General features: G+C 52.0%; 9 protein-coding genes across 9 annotated transcripts; 5 read left to right on the plus strand and 4 right to left on the minus strand.

Moving 5' to 3' along the window:
* Positions 1-518: 518 nt before the first annotated feature.
* Positions 519-1,723, plus strand: MYCFIDRAFT_26553 (Ca2+-binding protein Regucalcin/SMP30; the record flags this gene model as incomplete). The annotated part of the gene is made up of 5 exons (XM_007921572.1): positions 519-584; positions 637-840; positions 892-1,072; positions 1,144-1,206; positions 1,275-1,723. 5 exons carry the CDS (start codon positions 519-521, stop codon positions 1,721-1,723), a joined length of 963 nt encoding a protein of 320 aa, XP_007919763.1.
* Positions 1,724-2,618: 895 nt separating this feature from the next.
* On the plus strand, positions 2,619-6,017 carry MYCFIDRAFT_71406 (uncharacterized protein; the record flags this gene model as incomplete). Its single annotated transcript, XM_007922131.1, has 6 exons — positions 2,619-2,641; positions 3,746-4,237; positions 4,290-4,577; positions 4,636-5,098; positions 5,157-5,437; positions 5,496-6,017. The coding sequence occupies 5 exons, from the start codon at positions 2,619-2,621 to the stop codon at positions 5,415-5,417; spliced, it is 1,527 nt and encodes a 508-aa protein (XP_007920322.1). The 3' UTR covers positions 5,418-5,437; positions 5,496-6,017.
* MYCFIDRAFT_201708 (uncharacterized protein) lies at positions 5,331-7,514 on the minus strand (the record flags this gene model as incomplete). Its single annotated transcript, XM_007923566.1, has 6 exons — positions 5,331-6,067; positions 6,133-6,371; positions 6,433-6,864; positions 6,925-7,008; positions 7,067-7,397; positions 7,479-7,514. The coding sequence occupies 6 exons, from the start codon at positions 7,512-7,514 to the stop codon at positions 5,531-5,533; spliced, it is 1,659 nt and encodes a 552-aa protein (XP_007921757.1). The 3' UTR covers positions 5,331-5,530.
* An 803-nt stretch (positions 7,515-8,317) lies between these two features.
* On the minus strand, positions 8,318-11,114 carry MYCFIDRAFT_26862 (uncharacterized protein; the record flags this gene model as incomplete). The annotated part of the gene is made up of 2 exons (XM_007921595.1): positions 8,318-8,984; positions 9,040-11,114. 2 exons carry the CDS (start codon positions 11,112-11,114, stop codon positions 8,318-8,320), a joined length of 2,742 nt encoding a protein of 913 aa, XP_007919786.1.
* A 455-nt stretch (positions 11,115-11,569) lies between these two features.
* Positions 11,570-14,167, minus strand: MYCFIDRAFT_201709 (glycoside hydrolase family 36 protein; the record flags this gene model as incomplete). The annotated part of the gene is made up of 1 exon (XM_007923567.1): positions 11,570-14,167. One exon carries the CDS (start codon positions 14,165-14,167, stop codon positions 11,570-11,572), a length of 2,598 nt encoding a protein of 865 aa, XP_007921758.1.
* Positions 14,168-14,842: 675 nt separating this feature from the next.
* MYCFIDRAFT_25322 (uncharacterized protein) lies at positions 14,843-16,153 on the plus strand (the record flags this gene model as incomplete). Its single annotated transcript, XM_007921499.1, has 1 exon — positions 14,843-16,153. The coding sequence occupies one exon, from the start codon at positions 14,843-14,845 to the stop codon at positions 16,151-16,153; it is 1,311 nt and encodes a 436-aa protein (XP_007919690.1).
* Positions 16,154-16,544: 391 nt separating this feature from the next.
* Positions 16,545-17,137, minus strand: MYCFIDRAFT_25802 (carbohydrate esterase family 5 protein; the record flags this gene model as incomplete). Its single annotated transcript, XM_007921524.1, has 3 exons — positions 16,545-16,633; positions 16,690-16,846; positions 16,901-17,137. Coding segments are annotated over 3 exons (483 nt in total), but the record flags the coding sequence as incomplete, so codon positions are not given.
* A 1,338-nt stretch (positions 17,138-18,475) lies between these two features.
* On the plus strand, positions 18,476-18,862 carry MYCFIDRAFT_170480 (uncharacterized protein; the record flags this gene model as incomplete). The annotated part of the gene is made up of 2 exons (XM_007923568.1): positions 18,476-18,785; positions 18,813-18,862. 2 exons carry the CDS (start codon positions 18,476-18,478, stop codon positions 18,860-18,862), a joined length of 360 nt encoding a protein of 119 aa, XP_007921759.1.
* Positions 18,863-19,219: 357 nt separating this feature from the next.
* Positions 19,220-20,263, plus strand: MYCFIDRAFT_25149 (glycoside hydrolase family 43 protein; the record flags this gene model as incomplete). Its single annotated transcript, XM_007921487.1, has 3 exons — positions 19,220-19,472; positions 19,525-19,959; positions 20,016-20,263. Coding segments are annotated over 3 exons (936 nt in total), but the record flags the coding sequence as incomplete, so codon positions are not given.
* Positions 20,264-20,321: the final 58 nt, after the last annotated feature.

A 20,321-nucleotide genomic window follows, 5' to 3' on the forward strand; every position in this document is an offset into this window, starting at 1 on the left:
GTTATTGGCGTCTCAAACAATCAAACAAATGCAATGTTTGGCGAACTAGTGATGTGCGGTCTCTGTTTCTGACAGGGCGCCACGCATTTGGCCTGGCTCTCCATGACAGAGGGCCGATGGCGTAGTACGGACAGGGTGAAGAGTGGGAGTGTACCGGCGGACCCAAGAGTGTCGCAAGACAAGGATTCAGCAAGATGGTATGCGGCGCAATCTGCGAACGGTTTCCGTGCATCACTACCAGCCACCCAGCCATGTCGCCCAAGTAGTATTGATGGGGAGAATTGCAGACAGTCGTGAAGAACTTGAAGGCCTCGGAAGGTGGACAGCAATGATGATGTCGTGGTGATGCTTGGCGGCCGCTCCACGTCTTCTTCACAGTGAAGTTCACACGTGCTTGCTGGCTTGGCTTGCCCGGGGAACCGGAACGGCAGCGGCCACTGCATCATCTCAAACGACTAGCCAGAGAGCGAGCACAAGGTACAGTACTTTGGCCCTCGGAAACAACGACGCCGTTCAAGATGCCAGACGTCAAGCGCTACACCATCAGCGAGCCCTATCTCGATCTAGGTTGTGGACTTGGAGAGGTGCGAAAAGCAGATCCTAGCTTCATCAAACTCTACTGATCGAGAGTCCTAGGCCCCCTTCTGGGAGAAGGACAGAGACACATTACGCTTCGTAGACATTGTCAAGGAGAAGCTACATACCGTCAAACTCTCCGAAGGCCCATCCTCTCACAAACAGTGGAATCTTAAGTACTCTATTGGTACTACAGCCGACATCGAAGGCAATGAGACAGAGTTCATGTTTGGCGGCAAGACCGGCTATGGGCTATTTAATAAAGTAAGCATGACATCTGCCGGCAATAGAGCACGATGACTGAACTAGAGGTAGAACACCGGTGAGCACCGGATCATCAAGGAGATGTGGACCGAGGCCGAGCGACAAGACGACAACGGAGGAAAACCAGGCAAAGGCAAAAATCTAGCAGAGCGCATGCGGTCCAACGATGGGGCTGTTGACATCAAAGGTCGATTCTACGTCGGAGCCATGAATGATCCGGCAATCGTGGGAAGTGGAAACTTTACAGACGAAGGTGCGTGGGATGTCATGCATTTTATTTTCCATGCCCAGGCACTCATGGAGTGAACGCACTAGGCATTATATTCCGACTTGATCCAGATCTGAGCATCCATCGAGTCAAGAAAGGTCAGAGATCCGCAGCAATACGTCCTTTGCTCACATCATGATGGCTTGGCAATTACTGACCTTGGCAGGTGTCACAATTCCAAATGGAACGTCCTGGGCACCAGACAACAAGACCATGTACCTGACTGATTCTCCCTCTGGTAAGATTATGGCATACCCATACAACCCGGAAACCGGAGAATTTTCACCTGAAGGCAAAGCGTTCTTCACATGCCCATATGAAGGCGGTGTGCCGGATGGTCATTGCCGGGACGAGGAGGGTCATTTCTGGGTCGCCTGCTTCGGAACCAGCAAAGTAGTAAGAGTGAGCCCTCGAGGTGAAGTTGTCGCCGAAGTAAAACTTCCGACAAGGTGTGTGACTTGTCCTGAACTGTGCGGCACCCAGCTTTTCATCACCACAGCGGCGGAGGAGGAGCCGGAGAAATATCCCTGGAGCACTAAATACCAGGGCGCCCTCTTCATGATCGATGTGGGTGTGAGAGGATTGCCGAGGAACAAGTTCACTGGCAGGGTGTAATGGCTAGCCCGAAAGGTGTCACTCACTGAGAACATAGACATAGAGCCAATGTGCAAGCAGTAACGGGCTACATGTATTAAATAAGTTGCACATCGATATCGCCAAGTAGCAAGGCGTTGGGCAAGCACTGCATTGTGCTCAAGCCTGATGGCCAAGACATGAAAGACTAATTTTCGTGGTTGGAAAAAGGTTGTACTGTAGTACATGTAGTTATACATAATTACTGTAGGCGTATCATAAATATCATGTAAGTCGTTGCTTGGTGGGTATCGATATAAAGCTCAACGCGTCATGGTGATCATCAACCCGGATCCTCATTTGTACTCGCCAACCGCAGCTTTCGCGGTCTTCTTCATCATGTGTATGAAAGGCTCCGGCAGAAGACGCCAGTCATCAGCCCAACCATATTCACAGACCATTCGCTCAAAGGTTCTCGATAGTGCTTTTAGAAGATCTTCCGCGTATAGATCTCTCCCGTCGTTTGCCTCGAGGAATTCGCGCCACTCACGCCACGCGCACTTGGCCATGGCCCGACAACGAATCGTGATTTGCATGCTGTCTGCCATCATGGAGCTGGTTTGCCACATCTTCGATAACATCTCCTCGGCGTCCACGGTGATGAGTCGTCTGCGAGCGGGCTGTGGACTGTCGCAGCCTTTTCTGTACTCCGCTGCAAGGTCGTTATGGCTCTTACTGCGTGATGGCGGATATAGGATCGGCTGTGCCGAGGCCTGCTGCGGAATATATATAGGAGGTAGATGCTTTGCAGTGTTGTACAGAAGTTTTCGCCTCATTTGAGCAGAGCACAGTGACTCGGTAGAGGGATTCGACATGCCGGAAAGACCAGTTGGGTGAGCAGCTCTGTTCCGAAGGGGCATGCGCCTTTGTAAGCACCATGACGACGATGAGGATGCCGAAGTGGGTTCCTGAATAGATGAAGTAGACTCGCTTTCTGCAATTGACGGCTGTGACGAAGCCTGAGACATACGATTCTGCCGAGTGGCCTCGGATCGCAAGGAAGGAGTGCTCTGAGATGTGGCTAGAGAGTGTATGCTTGGTGTTTGTACAGCAAAACTGTCTGGGACAGCATCTGCAACCCAATGCATATTTGAGTATCGTGCTGGCCCAGTGGGAGGGGGCGTCAGTGTCGGTGCTGCGGTTCGGGGCCCAACCCGTTCTTTATGCAGACCACGTCTGCAGTCCGGGCACTGTATACTGCGACGTAACCATTGCTGAATGCATTCAAAGCAATAAGCATGTTGGCATTCTGTCACGACAGGATCTTTGACACGTTCCTGGCGAGGAATCAGCATACATCCAGAATGCCGTATTATATATAACTCAAGACACATACCCGACAGATACTACAATCCGTGTCGCGTGAGCGCGCTCTGTCCCCAACCTGCAATCCATAATTCCGTAGTTGGTCCAGATCAGGCATGGTAGGAGGATTCGCCTTTTGTGTCGTGCCAGAGCGACGACGGTGCGGGCGCGACGCTTCAAAAGCTGCTCTTCCAGGGAAGGGTGCTGATTGCACAGCAAGCATTCCGGATGGCTGCTTGATAGATCTAGCCGTCCTCATCAATAGATTCCGGTCCACATAGATTCCTGTGCAATGTGCTCCGACCACACAAGCAGCAAGGCGCTGGGGGAGGGTTTGAGATGCACCTCCACCGGCGAAGACTTCCAGATTGGACGCGCATGTTCACGATGGCGATCTCCTGAAGACGTTGGCGACGCGCTGCCAGGACCCATGGGTGAGCCGACACGTTGTTTCAGATGAAGAGGAGATGTCGTCGTGTCGTCGAAGCTGCGGTTCGGACCTTCGGATCTTGTTCGGCAGCTGGCTCCACAATCCACATTGAGTGCAAAGTCAGGTCTCGTCCATGCCGTGAAGCTTGAGAATGGCCGGTGGAAGCCATCGTCATCGCCTACCATGAAGGCCATACTCAGCAAACTGTCCGCGAAGCCGGTCGTCCGCACGCAAATCAGACGCACCAACCATGTGAGACTGCTGTCCAGCTCTGCCTCCAGAAGACAGCATGTGGTTCCCGAGTTGAAGGACAAGAGCTTGTTCAAGCAGGAATCATACATCAATGGCAGATGGGTGCAGGCTAAAGGCGGGAAGACATTCGATGTGTACGATCCGGCTACGCACCAGAAGATTGGAAGCATGCCCGAAATGGACAAGCACGATACCAATGAAGCCATTGAAGCAGCTTCGGAAGCTCTCAAGTCTTTCAGAAAGACCACGGCTCGTCAGAGGGCTACCATCTTGAGGAAGTGGTACGATCTCATGATGCAGAACTCAGAGGATCTGGCCAAGTTAATTACATGGGAGAATGGCAAGCCTTTTGCGGATGCGCAAGGTGAAGTCACTTATGCCTCGAATTTCTTCCTGTGGTTTAGCGAAGAGGCGCCCAGGCTTTATGGGGACACCATACCGGCCAGTGTGCCTGGTAACAGAGTCTTCACAAGCAGAGAACCAGTGGGCGTGTGTGGTTTGATCACTCCGTAAGCCGCCTACACTTTTCCCGTGTCCTCTGAAGGCTAATATGGTATCAAGCTGGAACTTTCCCGCGGCTATGATCACCAGAAAGATAGGACCAGCCCTGGCTGCTGGTTGTGCTGTTGTTGCAAAATCGCCAGGAGAGACACCCTTTACCGCTGCAGCCATTATGGAGTTGGGAGAGCGTGCCGGCGTGCCTCCTGGTGTTGTGAACATTGTCACATCTCTCGATAATACCCCGGAGGTCGGCCAAGCGATAACTTCTTCTAACGATGTGCGCAAGGTTTCCTTTACTGGCTCGACCGGCGTTGGCAAACTGCTGCTAAAGCAGTCCGCCGATACCCTGTGAGTCCGATGAGCACGAGGCATATATGAACACTGGCTGATATTGCGATCTCTTCAGCAAGAAAACGTCTTGGGAGCTCGGTGGTAATGCGCCCTTCATAGTCTTCGATGACGCCGATCTCGAGAGCGCCGTAAATGGCGCTATAGCTAGCAAGTTCCGCAGTAGCGGCCAGACTTGTGTCTGCGCGAATCGTATATACGTGCAAAGCGGCATATACGAAGAGTTTGCAACAGCCTTTACTGAAAAGGTGAAGTCTTTCAAAGTTGGTCATGGATTCGACGACGGTGTGACTCACGGTCCGCTTATCCATGATCGAGCTGTTGGCAAGGTCGAAGACCATGTCTCGGACGCAGTTTCACATGGCGCTACTGTTTTGGCGGGAGGCCGAAGACTTCCAGATCTCGGCGACAACTTCTATGCGCCTACGGTACTTCGCGACATGACGAAAGAGATGAAGATTTCATGCGAAGAAACTTTTGGTCCTGTTGCCGCGCTTTTTCCCTTCAGGACAGAGAAGGAGGTAGGCGACATCAGAGAACGATCATTCGTCAGACAGCTGCTGACCAGACGTAATGCAGGTCGTTGAATTGGCTAACTCTGCCGACGTGGGTTTGGCTAGTTACCTTTTCTCCAAAAACATCCAGAGATGTTATCGAGTCGCCGAGGCCCTTCAATTCGGCATGGTCGGAATCAACACAGGCCTCATCAGCGACCCAGCTGCACCCTTTGGAGGCGTGAAACACTCTGGTTTTGGACGCGAAGGTAGCAAATATGGCATCGATGAATATACCACGATCAAGACCATGACTATCGGAGGCATCGGCGAGCTTCAATCATGAACGCTGGCTTGATAGCTGAGGTACGTAGATGCTAATTGCTCAAGATTCAAGGTTATAATGATGACGGAAGGGCAACAGCAGGCAATCCCGACTTCGAGCATGTGAGCCAAACTCTATGCCTGCTCGACCTTTGTCGAATGTTCGATATTCTCAACCGTTGCCTCTACCTTGTCCGTCATCAGGTCTTTAACGTCCTTCAAAAACCAAATCGCCACCATGGCGATCACGACGAATGGGAAAATAGACCACCATGCAAGGCGGTATGCTCGTGTGTATGCCCATTCGCTCGCATGTGTTGCAGCAGCCATGATCTCGGGGGTAATACCTGCTATGCCAGCGGGACTCTTGCCCAAGGTCATCGCTGCAAGCAAGGCAGCCACCGAGGATGAAGGCAGTCCCGCTTTAATTGCTGCGGCTGACACGTTCTTTGCCCACGTTTCGCCTAGTTTGTTATTGACTATAGCGTCCAATACGGCCGAACCGAAAGCGCCGCCAATGGAACGAGCCGAAAACGCAAGGCCAGTTGCCGTGGACAAGTATTTATGAGGTGCCGTAAATTGTACCAAAGCGACGATCAACGTCAATGGCCCTGCTTGGCCGACACCTGCAATGACATTCATGCCAAGTTGCACATCCTTCCAGTCAGGTCTCTATTCATTGAACGTCAGCGAGATGCGCGCTGACTGTGCAGTGAAATTACCGTGATCACACTTACAATACAGCCGTATAGAACAGTGACCACCAGGAAGATACCGAAAGTGACCATCAGCGGCCACTTGAGGTCCTTGTATCGAGTGGCGTACCATGTTACCAGTATGCTGCAAGTGATAGTGGGAAACGAATATGCTAGTTGCCTGATCGATATTGTCCATGAATTCGTTGCGAAGCCCAGGTTGAGCATGATTTGCGGCACGATAGCATTTACGGCGGAGTAGAAGATCCAGCCTTCGACGGCTTTGACGCGGACACAAGATCAGCGAGGGCATCATGAGCGGCGTGTACCCATCAGACTTACCAAAAGCGAAGCAGCTCAGCCCAAAATTCGGTGAGTCTCGGAAGAAAACATGTGCGACAATCCCATCGCTTCGTCCTTTCCACTCGTATAGACAGAAGAGCACGAGCACACCCAGCCCGATTCCCAAAGGCGCAGCGACATGCGCATCACTCCAGGCATATGCTCCTCCTGCCCAGTCCAGGGCTAGCAGCATCAACGTGGCCGATACGACAAAGAGCACGCTTCCAATTGGATCTATAGCCCAGATGTACTCTTTCAATGTCATTCGAGGGTAATCAGATTTCTTTTTCGGCCAGTAGAAGAATAGAAAGCCTGCCGCGGTTGCCAGATGGAAAGCCGCCTGAACCCAGAAGATGTTTCTCCAACCACCCGGATTGAGATTTGTCATATGCCCGGCACCAAGTCCTCCTACTAGACCACCGGTTGCGCCAGCTGGGTAGCACACAGGATGTCAGCATGAATCTTTAACATCATCAGTGTCCTTTGGCATACCGAAGAAAGCCAGTCCATTCGCCAACGGGCGATACTTCATAGGAAGGACTTCTGAGGGAATGGATTGCACGATGCTTATTGTGGCTGGGTTCAACGTCAGCTCAGCGAAGTCGGCTATTATTTGCACGACTGCACTGCGTACCAAGTGTCGTGCCAATCAGAATTCCTCCTCCAATGAGCATACCCATTGAATTGGCTTTCGCCGAGATCACAGCTCCAGCAAAAGCTATCAGCGGTGGCACAGCAGAAAGCATTTTTCGATCCAGAACGTCGCTGAGTCGACCCATAAATGGCGACAGCACACTCTGCATGAGGAGTGGTCCTTGGATAATCCACCCGCTGTTATTTACGCCCAAATCGCGGACGATGAACGCGATGACCGAACTTGCGGCGACGACAACCATAATTTGCGAAAAGACCGCAAAGCAGGAGATAAATACGACAACCCATGACTTCCAGGTGAGTTGAATATGCTCATCGTCGAGGTTAGTGACATTAGGCTGGATAGCAGCATGATGACTGTAGTTCTCATCCGTAGCCTTCGCGTCCGAGACCCGCTCCAGGTGAATCGTTTCTTCCTTTGAAGCCATTGTATATCGCAACTTGAATGAGCTAGCAAGAAGACAAGAGCGTGCGAAGAGGCGTCTTTCTGCAGGCGCAAAGGTTATGCGGAGAATTGGCCATGTGGTTTTTATGCATGGTTGTCCATCCCTGGCCGGCAGATGTTTATCTGCCTTCACCATGTGCCGGCTTACCGTACACTTTTCCGTCGCGGACTTCTGCGCTCCCCTCTTCGACAGACTATAATCTCGAATCAGTAGAACGCAGTCGACGTTACACACTTATGACATGGATGGAAGTAGAGAGATTCTATGGTATCGTAAAATCCGCCGTCCTTTTATTAGTATAAAGCTTTACCAACTGAAGCTTGCGTCCGAAGAGCCAAACGATAGTATAAGAATCACGACTTTACCGCCACGCGACGACTACGAACGTATTGACTTGAAACTTTCTATATAGAGAGAGGGCTAACGTATTTTCCATATTATCGATTGAAAACAGACTATCTCGTTCTAGATAATCCGTAATTCTCAAGCGCGCTCTCAGTTACGGAGCGGCGATCGAAAGGGCGGCAAAAGTCCTCGACTGGTTGCCCCGATTGTGCCGGTTGTTCCTGGATGGATCTTGTGGGGAAGGTGGGGGGAACTGGGGAAACCATGAGCATACGTAGCGAGGTTTCTAAATAAGGAAAGAGTTGCTTCAACGTCGCGGCAGTTGCTTGGCTGTCATCTGCCGTGCAACTTCTGGCCCATGGGGCGACCTGAGATGCCTTTCTATTCGGCGTTTGACAACCATGTGTTTCGCTGTGTTCAGGCCAGCTGCTACATAAACTTCATAAAGGGCACAATAGTCTTCCATCTGCGACTTCGAGCTTCACCGTGGCTGGGAGTTGCACTTCGAAGCCGATTCGTGCCTTCTTCCCATCTGGATTTCTTGGCTGTAGGTCACGAGTACGCTTGAGGCCTTCGGTGATGTTGGTTCCAAACCCCATCCCGAGCGTATCTTCCAACTTCAAGGCCGTCATTTCGGCACCATTTTCATCCTTCTGGTCAAGCTTGATCTCCAAGTATTGAGTAGAAGGAGTGTACGTGAAGCTTTCGATGATGCCAGCTTCGATCTCCACCTTCAATCCCATATCAGCAATGTACAGCCTCCTCTTGACACTGTCTTTAGGCTCCACAGTGATGACATCTCCATACCCGTTCTGTCTCATATTCCCGCCAAAGACTGTCCAGCCGAAGTCAGGATGATTCACAAGTATCGTACAAGCACCGAGGATATGTCCGAGGAAATTTGGTCCGTAGTCGCCACTGTATGCATCCCACTTCAGCGTTTCAGGAAAGGAATGAAAAGCCATGGCTCCAAATCCCTCTTTGTTGATGTTCGAAAGTGGGCCCATGTGGCCACCGTAAGCCACACGAAGATCATGAAAGGCTGCCCGTCCAGCAGGCTCCTTGTTGTACTTGTACGAGTCTAGCAATGGTAGAGAGTTCAGACCACTGTTTTGAATCAGCAATCTGTTCAGCGAGCGATTTCTTTTAGACACGAACTCACCTTCCATAATGATGAATCATCCTCTCTATTCTGTGTAGCTTGCCAGCATATGAGAAGTCCCAGTAACGTCGAGCATTGCCATTCCAGCCCCAATGTGCCACAGCAGGCATGTAGCCGCGGATGGAATTTGGAGTCTTCTCCACGGTCTTGCTGTCATTGAAGTGTTTCGACCAGAAATAGACGCCTTCCTGTCCTGTGGAATCCCAAGCCATCTCCGAACCAAAAGGCTCCGATTTTGTGGCCCAGTCGTCCTGTCGTGCCTTCATCGCGGCTTCCAACTTGTGTGCTTCGGATGTAAGCTGCTCTGCCTTGAGGGCTTCGAGAATGGAGAGCCATATTGTTTCTCCCATCAGGCCATAATACCAATATGCCACGTTGTCTGCTTGGGAAGCTATTACAGTTCGATATGCTTGAGTGAGATACCACGTAGCGTTATTAATGCTTAGAATTCCCGGCACGACCAGCTCGGCATTGTAGAGTGCCCAATAAATTACACTGACATGAACGTAATCGTATGCTCGCCAGATAGCATATGCCTCAGACTTATTCCATACAGAGGCATTCCAGCCGATCGAGGGATCGTATTTGTAGTTGGGCAATGATTTTGGCTCGTAGTAAAACAAGCTACGCTTGACGCCGTATTCGTATGTAGGAGGATTGGTGCTGTTGTCGGAGGTCTTATCCTGAAGCCAGCCCCAGACAGTGGTGTTAACCATTGTTTCCAACTTGTGGACCTGATCCTTGGTCGGTCGGACTGCAACTTTCATAGCAGCTGCTTCAAACGAGCCAGCGCCGCCTTCATCGGACACTCCGGCGATCCAGGCTCTTCTGTCTTGCAGAACTTGCTTGCCAGCCTCATAGTCGTAGCTGATCACGGACGGAGCGCGATGGAATGGATCAGACGTGTCGTTAAACCACTGCTTGTCGAACAAAAACTTGGCAAGCTTGTCGCTTGAATTCTCTTGCGTGTCGGTCACAAAGTAATGTACGCTCTGTGTTCTATCGTCACTGTATTTGATGGTCACACGTACACGTCCAAAGGCGCCATCATGGCTGTTTACTGTGTATGCCTTCCACCTCTTCTTTGGCGGTTGCTCAGTGATTGTCAGAGCGCCAGGAGGAGATACCTCGATAGAGCCGACAGCTGCCTTCGAGTTGATGTATAATTGACCATCCATATCCGTTGGGAGAATGTAGCCAGGAAGACCTATGGCCACCGGAACGTCTTTTGATGCAACAGCATCCTCGATATCGTGAGTGGTCTTCGACAACCCGAATCGAAGCGCAAAAGATACCGATTTTCCAGGTGCAAGCGTAAGAGACGTCGGCTCGTTCCATGGTTCTGAAGCATTCCATTCTCGCTCTTTGTAGGCCTTGGTAAGCGTTTGCCACGAATAAATGCCCTCGAACACTTGAGTCTGGTAGCCGGTAGGCTGCTTCGGGTCTTCGTCCAAGAAGCGCCATGCTTCAAACCTGGAGTGCTTGCTATAAGGAGTCACGATGAGATTCGGCCCAGTCCCTGTTAGCCGGGTCACTTGAACATATCCTGCGTCAAGCCCAATGTATGGATCCAGCAATACGCACCTGGCCGTTGTGTTACCCGCAGTTCTGTTCGTGAAGATATTGTTGAACTCGATTGGAAATCCAAAAGCACCAACTTCAATGGTGGAAGAGTCCTTTGCTTGTACCGTTGCCTTCAGAACAAGATCATCGTCCACGATGGACCAATCTCGGCTGAGGCTGAAGTGCTTCGCTGCATCTTGGAAGACATTGTCGAAAGTCGTGTGAAGTAGCCCATGTCCACCGGCAGTCGAGTGTGGCTTGATATCCCTCTTCTTCGCGGTGTCAATTTCCCGCCATTCTGCCTCTCCTTTGACTCGCCAGCGTGCTGTCAGGTCACCAGTGTGGTAATTGCCAACGCCGTTGCGCAAGGCAAAATAATCGGAAGGCGAGAAGTCAAAGGAGTCGTCTGATGCTGGCTTGAGTGACTGAAGGACACCAGAGTCAGCATTGAGGATGCCGTGAAAGTTGCGTGAAGATACGATCGTTTCCGCAGCTGCGGTGGACAGAAGCATGAACAATACGTTCAAACAAGCGCGTCTAGAAGACCACATCCTGACTGCCGCGTGGCCTTCGAGATTATTGAGTTGCATGAGCGACGACAGAGCCGCATGATTTTACTGTCTCCAATTCTGTGGACAGTCGAATGCGTTCCAACTTCCATTCTGGCCCGTCCGATCGGCATTTCTGATGTTGCATGCGTGAAGACTGAAGTGGCATCGTTAGTTTAAAATTCTCCTCCAATCCAATCTCGCACCCCCAACCGCAATCCCGGTCACTTCTGATAGTTGCAGTATGGGGGCCGGGGCTACTTATTATGTGAACTTGTGATTATTGTGTCCCCTACTACTGGATGACTGCGTCCTTCTTCAACTCTTCTCCTGGTATGGCCCTTCAACGGCAGTTCTTCGTTTTTGAGCAACCGCTCTCAGAAGGATACGACTATGCAACGTCATCATATCACCATTCCTCAATGCATAAACACCTCCAAAGTCACCTCATTGCTCCACCCAGCCTTCTCTCCACTCTCACGCCACGCCTTTTCGACATCAATCTCCAGAAGTCTCGCATCCTTACCACTCTTCTTGACACAGTCCACCCCAATCGGCTTGCCAAAGATCAGAACAAGGAAGTCATTCTCGATACTCTTGCTCTCTAGCTCCGAGATCCAAATTCCCAACATCCCAAGCGCTTTCAGACTGACCCAAATCCTCAATCTCCCATTGTCCTCAACATAGATATCATAACCTGTGACGGCCGCCGAACCAGTCATCTTATCCACAAGACCGAGCACGGCGACTCCCACAGGCTTCTTCGGAGAAGATTTCAGCTCGAAGGTCTGTACATTGTATGCAGTCAAAATGTCCCACCCTTGAGGCTCTACCTCAATACCAACAAGTGCGTGCTTTTGACCTCTTTTGGCAGCAGACATGGAAATCTGCCCACTTGTGAAAGATCCGATCACGTATATTCCCTCCTCGGTGCCAGGAAACTCGTCAAGAGCTGTGAATTCGGACAAGTGGTGCTTGCTGACATTGAAGATACCAAGAATACCGGCGCCGGTACGCGACATACCCACGTAGGTTCCTATCTTCAGGAGAGTGGGGGCTGAATACTCGTTGTAAGGATTCATGGCTTTTCCAACGATACTCGGCCTCAAGATGACCGTCTTGTCTCTGGCAGTCTGCGCTGTCATTTGTTTGATGAGCGAGATGTCGTGCTTTCCTGGAGTATCAGTGAAGTAGATCGGGCCTCCGCTGACAGCTCTGGCAGCTGCATGGAAGCCAGCCCATTCGTGACTCGTCTGGAACATATCCCAATCCGGAAGAACATTCAGATGCTGCGTGAGGAGCGAGTTGTGGGCATTGCAGAAGATGTGCCAAGGGTGACTCGCGGCGACCTCAGGGAAGAAGTCGTCAGAGTTGCGTACCAGTAATTTTGGCTTGTTTTGAGGCAGTTGCGAATGGAATAAGATTTGCGGTGCCTGGCTCATGCAAGAGATTGCTCTTGAGCTCAGGTGTCGTAGGTGAGCGATCGTCCATGCATCCTGGTATGTCGTGATCATTTCTCTACGATCCGGAGCATGTAATAGAAGGTCAAGAAAGAATTGTGCATCGGTCTTGACCGAATCAACACCAGAGTCCGAAAGGAAAGCATAGAAGTCGTTGTACATCCTGCTTGCGTCCTCGGGAGCGACGACGGTGAAGATACCACCTGCCACGCCTGGCTCCTTTTCCACTTGGATTGTCTTGTAGTTTTGGGCGATCCAGCCTCGAGGGTCAATTCCTCCCCAGTAGCCTAAAAGTGCGTGCCAGACCGCTATATGGTTGATATTAGGATGACGTTTGCGAATCTCGGTTGTGGTGTGTTTCATTCCCTTGGGGAATCCATCGGCGTTCGCCTCGAAATCAGACCAGCCACGGACAAATTGAGTCTCGCCTTTGGAAAGACTTTGCCAATTGTCGTCGATGATGAGATTTGTGATGTTGATGTTCTCCTTTGCTAAGGCATCAAGGGCATCGTATATTTTCTGCTCCGTCAGGTTTTGTCCAAGGCCATTCCAAGTGCAATATGTGAGGCCATCATACCACTCCTCCAGCCAGTCGGGCTTCATGGGGTCCAGGAGAGTCTTCACTTCCGCATCGTTCTCGTTGTACCCGTTGGCAGCAACGACTTTGCGAGCATGGTAGAATACTGCTGCGTTTGCAACTTCGAAGCTGTTGGCCACTGCCACCAGAGTAGTGCTTGTTCCGGCTTCGGTCTTATCGTTGCGGCCTTTGATGATCACGTTTCCGCTCTTATCGTTGAAAAACGTTGTCACCACGTCCTGAACACCACTAATGCCCAGAACAACCACATGCAGGCCATCGGAGCGCAGAAATGAGATCAGGACGGCATCTTTGTCGACTTCGAATTTACCCTTTCCTTGTCTTGGAGCCAGCCAAGGCGACCACAATCGAACCAAGCTGAACCACCTCGTGACGTGAGATGGCGTTCCAAGCTGATGATGCTGCCAGCCTGAATCCGGACCTTTTGCGGGAATGACAGGTGCAGTCAATGAATAGAGATAGGTCTCGTCTGTATCCGGCTTCTCGCTTTGCCATTTGATGTCTTTGCTGATATCACTGAACCAGTGATTGAGATCGTAGGCGGAATGCTTTCCGTAGTCAGTGCTCTGATAAGTAAGTTCGCCGTCCTCAATGCCGGTGAGGTCTTTGACCCATCTCCAGTTCTGATCATTCTTCAGCAGGAACTTGAGCGTGAAAGATACTGCCTGTCCATGCTTGGGAGATCCAGACAGGTGAGCGGTGAACCACTCTCGTCTAACTCGGTGGGTGGAAGGTCGGTTTAGGAGCAGAACTTCCTCATACTCCGTCGAGGGCTTGAGATGGAGCTCTGCCCAATCGTGATGGCCTCCATGGTTGTGCCAGACGCAGACCTGGGCTTGGCTCAAGTCGACCGCTTCGGAGCCGGTCTCCAGCAAGACAACAAAGTCCAATGCACTCTGATGCCTGGAGATGGTGGTGGCTTGCCCAAGCGGTGGGTGGCAGGTCACTTTGCAGTACATATCGCCGAGATCGTTGGGACGTGAGCTGGCTTTAGCCTGGGTCTGTGGTGGCGGTGGCGGTGGCGGTGGCGGCAACTGCTCGGGGAGGAGATCACTCTCGCTCATGGTCGGAGGTGGAGGGGGAGGGGGATAGACACGTTCGCCTTTCACAGTATCACAGTCTGGACGCGGTGAGCCACGTGCATTGCCAATGCTTGCACGAATGTCGCCGATGCTTACATCCGAAGGATATCTGCTTCTGCTTTGGAGGAGGAGGTGCTACTCGCCGGACAACCATCGTCACTTCGCCGGCGGCTTCAGGGGAAGGGAAGGAAGAACACAGACCTGCAGCATCAGTGCAGTGCATCTACGCGAAATGTGGCGATGTGCATGCTCCAGTATTCAGAGCTGCAGCACGTCATGGGCCTGCGCCTGCAGGTACAGGAACGCAGCGGGGCGGGGCGGGGCGGGGCGGGGCGGGGCGGGGCGGACGGTGAGCTCCCATGTAAAACCCATGTTGCTCGCTGGAAGTCAGTGGAAGACTGTCCCTGGCCAAATTCAATCAAAGCTGCAGGCTGCAGCAGACCCTTTCCGCCGGCCGATCCCGTCGCCTGGAGATGCACTGGCCGCGAAATTTACCTGCCTCAATCCCTCTGGCGCCGGAATGCATTGACGTTGACGACGCATGGCTTCATGATGTTCGAGAACCTGTGCTCGCTGCCGTTGCAGGCGGAGCTGTTCGCCCAGGCCGTCCACCCAAGCGAGCCATTGCTGTCGGTCGGCCTGACCAGCGGCCATGTCGCGACGCTTCGCATTCCTGGCGAGCACGACGACATCCCAATCGAGCCGACACCCACCGGCCTACTGAGAAGAGGGAGCAATGGAGGCAATGTCATTGGTACCATGTGGACTACCAGGAGACACAAGGGGAGCTGCCGCTGCTTGGCATACAGCATCGACGGCACGCAGCTCTACTCTGCGGGCACCGATGGAATCGTCAAGGCGGCCGACAGCGAGACAGGCAAAGTCACTGGCAAGCTCTCCATACCGGTTGCCAATGCCAATGCATCCTCCTCGCGCGCAGAAGTCGACGCTCCCACAGTCGTACACGCACTGAGTCCGCAGACCCTCCTACTCTCCACCGATTCAGGCGCCCTGCATCTCTACGACTTGCGCAATCCAGCACCAAGCCTTCCCGTACAGCACCCCAAGACTGCTTTCCTCTCCACCAAGCCTTCCCAGACCTACCATCCCCATACGGACTACATCTCCTCTCTGGCTCCCATTCCGCCATCCACTTCCTCGACTTCAGGATTCTCTAAGCAGTGCATTACCACCGGATCTACCACTCTTGCTCTCACAGACCTTCGCCGCGGTGTCCTCGCCAAGTCTGAAGATCAAGAAGAACTACTTCTGTCATGTCTCTACGTCACTGGTCTCCCGTTCAAGAAGTCCTCAGGCTCCACGGGTGAAAAAGCTGTTACAGGACAGGGCGATGGAGTAATCAGCTTATGGGAGAAGGGACAATGGGATGATCAGGACGAGAGAATCATCGTGAGTCGCGAGAAAGAGACACTGGATTGTATGACACACGTTCCTGATGGTATTGGCGGTATTGGCAAGAAAATAGCGGTCGGACTAGGCGATGGAAAAGTGAGATTCGTCAGGTTGGGCATGAACAAAGTGGTCGGCGAGGTGCAGCACGATGAAATGGAGGGAGTTGTCGCTCTAAGCTTTGATGTGCAGGGTCGCATGATCAGCGGTGGCGGGCAGAGCTTGAAGGTTTGGAGAGAAGCTGTTGCTGGCGAGCAGGATGAGGACGAGGAAGCAGAAGGTGTGACAATCAAGAGACCTGCTGGTGATAGCGATGCGGATAGTGACGAGGATGAAGACGTTGAGGATAGCAGTGACGACGAGGGAAAGAATCGCAAAAGGCGCAAGAAGAGGAAGAGAGGAAAAGGCCCTTCAAGTAGCGCACCTGCTTTCAACTTTTCCGGCTTGGATTGATTGGTGTTATTTTCGGGTTGGCTTAGTGATTTGATGCGAAGATACCCTGCTCCGGTCCAAAATTTGGCGTTGATGCAAGTGTTGCAGCAGAACCTGAATTCGCCATCCAGCATCGGAAGTCCCACATAGCCTTGCTTTCATACGAGGAAGCCGGTCAGCGGATTACAGGCAGTCGTCCTCTCGTGTCTGATGTTAGGCACGAAATTGACAAGGTTGTTCAAGTCACCCAGCTCGGCGGGATCCCTCTGTGGAATTGTTCTACAGGAATCAAGAAATATCTAGCCATGCTGAATAGCGAGACCGAGTCACATCAGCGGAGGATAATCCGAATAGCAGTCAGGCGGTGCTACGCACAGCCGAACCATCATATGCACGAACAAGAACCAGATTTCTAGGCGCCCACAGCCTGGACAATGAAGCTCGCAGCAGCTTCAGCATCCCCGCCGTAGCTGACATGGCCGCCGGAACCTGTCGTACCGCCTGCACAGTCGTCAGCTTAACCTTCTCCCTCGAAGACGATGAATATCAACACTTACCGCTAGAGCATAAGAAGTCACTGCTTCCACAAAACTCCTTACACTTGCTCGCATCCACACCTTCGAAGTCCTGGCCATTGAATGGATCGCCGAAAGCAACAACTGCGGCAACTTTGCTTCCGTCCAGACCCTGCGAGGAGAGCGCGTTGTGGACGACCTAAATCTCTACCTTAGCTTATTATTACCATGCCAGATAGGTAGGTTATTTTACCATAGCGCCTTGTGAGTAGCCTGATAGCACGAGCTTGGTGTCTGGGCATGATGAAAGAATTGCTTGGGCGTGTTTGGCCATTGCTGCTCCACCGTCGGCGCCCATGTTGGTGTTTCCAGAAGAGCTGGCAGCGTATTCGACGCCCTCAGAGTAAACCTTGTCGGCGCCAGCAGCGTTGGCGAGGGCAGTTGCGAGAGGAGGACCAATGACCGTGCCCATCGTGCCTGATTCTTGAGTTCAGCAAAGATCTCAGACATCGCGGTGCACTCAAATTATTGATTGCTAACTTACCTGATTCACCAGTGCCTCGAGCGAAGAGCAGGGAGATGGCTATCAATATGAGTTAGCCCAACTTCATGCGAAGATCTTGGCTCTATACCTTTGCAGCTCCCGTCTGCCGCTGGGGACGGTTTTGCTGCTGTTCTCAATTAGCCTCAATTGTACTTGTCAGTCTCAACGACGACCGACTGACTGGATGTACTGCTGGAGCCAGACGTCGATCCAGAAGAGGTCCCTGATGTGAGACCGCCAAGATCGCCAGTAGATGTCCCCGTGGACCCTCCCCAACTAGAGAGATCACCAAAGCTTCCAGACGAGCCAGAAAAGCCGGAAGTCAGGCCACTAAGGTCAGATGTGCCAGAGCCGAATTGACGCTTGCCAAAAGTTGTCGTTGGCGTAAGACTGCTGGACGAACCACTTAGGCCGGTCAGGCCACTTCCAGAAGAGCCAGCAAGTCCTGTAAGTCCACTTGAGGCGCCTGTCCAGCCGCTTGAACCAGTCGATCCGGCGAGTCCAGAGGTTGAGCCAGAGTCAAGTCCTCCGAACGAGCCCGAGGAGCCAGAGGAAGCCGAGGTCAAGGATCCAACACCGCCCGTTGTGCCAGAGCCAAGACCGCTGAGATGTTGACGCTTCTTGAACGGTGTTGTGGTAGGCGTAAGGCTGTTCGATGAGCCGCCTACGCCCGTGAGACCGCTGCTACCAAGATCAGTGCCAGAGGAGGGCCCTGTGAGTCCCGTAAGTCCGCTGGAGCCATTCAAGGCATTGGAGCCTGATGTGCCGCCAGAGTCGAGGCCACCGAGAGCGGTTGGAAGGGCAGAGCCGCCACCAGCAGGCAGGCTCAGAGAGGGAATGGAGTCAGACTGTCGCTTGTCATTGTCGACAGGTGCTGCTGCTACGCACAGCACGAATGCCAGTGCTGCTCCCTTCATCATAGTGATGTTGTTGCAGACTTCCAGAGTGTTGTGCCGGGCGTGGCGTGAATGAGCGAGAGTGTATCCGATCAACGGATGTAGAGAACGACGAAAGCCAGGAAAAGAAAGACAGTCCTATCGAGGGTGATGACACGAATCAGAAGGTCGGCGGCGATTGATCTTTGTAGGCCTCGCGCTGCCAAGGCACGTGCGAGGACATTTCGGTATGCTGGTCTTGTCAAGATCCAGGATATGCGTCTTCCCGGTTTCAGCGCACCGTGTGAGCTCGTGGCGTAGGCTAGGATATTACGGCAGCGTGCGCGAGAAATGTTCACGGGTAGTTGTCATATGCAAGTGCCACGTTAGTGATAGTAGTCGTTTCGAAATGACCTTTGGCTGGTGGAATTCTTCTTCCATAGACATTCCCCAAGCCACTTACAAGTCAACCTTGAATGCAAGAGCGGCCATGGGAGGAGACTCTGGCGCGTCGACCGTCTACTGTAGAGGATGGGCACTGGCATTGCGGTGGTGGAGCATCAGGTCTTCTCCAGCGCACACGCACGGACTGTTGCGAGCTGTCAATTTCAAACCGGACGTCGCACAAAATTTCTTCAGCGGACGTCGCACAAAATGTCTTCAGCCCCGGGATGAGTTTCTGGACATTGACGACGATAAGATGCAGCACCATTGTTCGAGTGTGTAGCACCGCCGACCGGAAACAGTACCATCGCCCTCGCTCCGGACCATCGACCTGATCGCAACAGCCTCCTGAAACGCCTCTTCGCTATCGTTCGCATAATGGCTGTTGAAGCCTAGGCGTGAGTCGCTGTGGAAAGAGCTTGACACGTTGCGGTTACGAAGGGTGATTCTGGCGTATGCTCGGGGCTATGGATGCGCGTGCAGTCCACGAGATATGCATTGCTGCTTAAAGCAGCACATTAGGCTAATACCAACCTCGATTGAACATATACATAATGCCTGTTGCTGGCTCTTTCGATTGCAAAGCCGCACCATATTCCTGACCCTGATCTGTTGACCATGGCACATGTGAACGCTTTGGTTCAAGACGACTTCTTCGCTGGTAAGCTTCGAACCATGATATCGGTTGGGATAACATGGCTGAAATCGCTCAGATCCCAGTGGACGAGTCTTCAATGACCGCCTGTACATCTATGCTTCGCACGATAGACGCACGAGTATTCCCGACGACGACAACGGCAGCCAGTATGACATGGTCGACTACCATGTATTGTCAATGGATGGGATAGGAGAGAAGGTCACAGTGCATGGCAAAGCTTTTGGCCTCGACGATGTACCCTGGGCAGAGAAGCAGCTGTGGGCTCCGGATTGCGCATTCAAAAATGGCAAATACTACTTTTACTGTGAGGTCCAATGCTGTTTCCTCTTTACAGTGGCACTGACTGCTTCGACTAGTTCCTGCTCGAGACTATGATGGTGTATTCCGAATTGGCGTTGCTATCAGCGACAAGCCTGAAGGTCCATTCAAGCCGGAGCCCAAGCCAATTGAAGGAAGTTACAGCATTGATCCTGCTGTGCTTGTTGATGACGACAATCAAGCCTACCTCTATTTTGGTGGAATATGGGGAGGTCAATTGCAATGCTGGAAATCCGGGCATTTCGATGCAAAAGCATACGAAACAATGGAAGCCTCCGGTAATGGGCCTGCATTGATGCCACGAGTTGCGAAGTTGACCGAAGACATGAAGGGTTTCGTAGATGGTGTTCATGATCTGGTTATCAATGACCCTGATGGGAAGCCAATCCACGCATCGAAACACGACAGAAGATTTTTCGAGGCAGCCTGGGTTCACAAGCGCGGCTCGAAATATTATTTCAGCTACAGCACAGGTAAGATCAATCGTCCAAGACTCGCAACAGGAACAAATTGACTGATGAAGAAAAAGGCGACACTCACTACATTGCGTACGCAATCGGAAATTCTCCGATGGGTCCATTTAGCTACGCGGGGAGAATCCTTGAGCCCGTGGAAGGATGGACGACTCATCATTCGATAGTAGAGTTCAGAGACAAGCTCTATCTATGCTATCACGACTCGTCGATATCTGGCAAGAATCACTTGCGCTCTGCCAAGATACGGGAACTGGTGTACGACGATGAGGGATATATCAAGCTAGCTCAACCACAGTCTTGAGCAAATGCATTGAATCTTGGTAAACGTTTACAAGCTCATTTGACCGAGAAGTGCTTCA

The sequence above is a fragment of the Pseudocercospora fijiensis genome, assembly GCF_000340215.1.
Source record: "Pseudocercospora fijiensis CIRAD86 unplaced genomic scaffold MYCFIscaffold_1, whole genome shotgun sequence".
NCBI lineage: Eukaryota > Fungi > Ascomycota > Dothideomycetes > Mycosphaerellales > Mycosphaerellaceae > Pseudocercospora > Pseudocercospora fijiensis.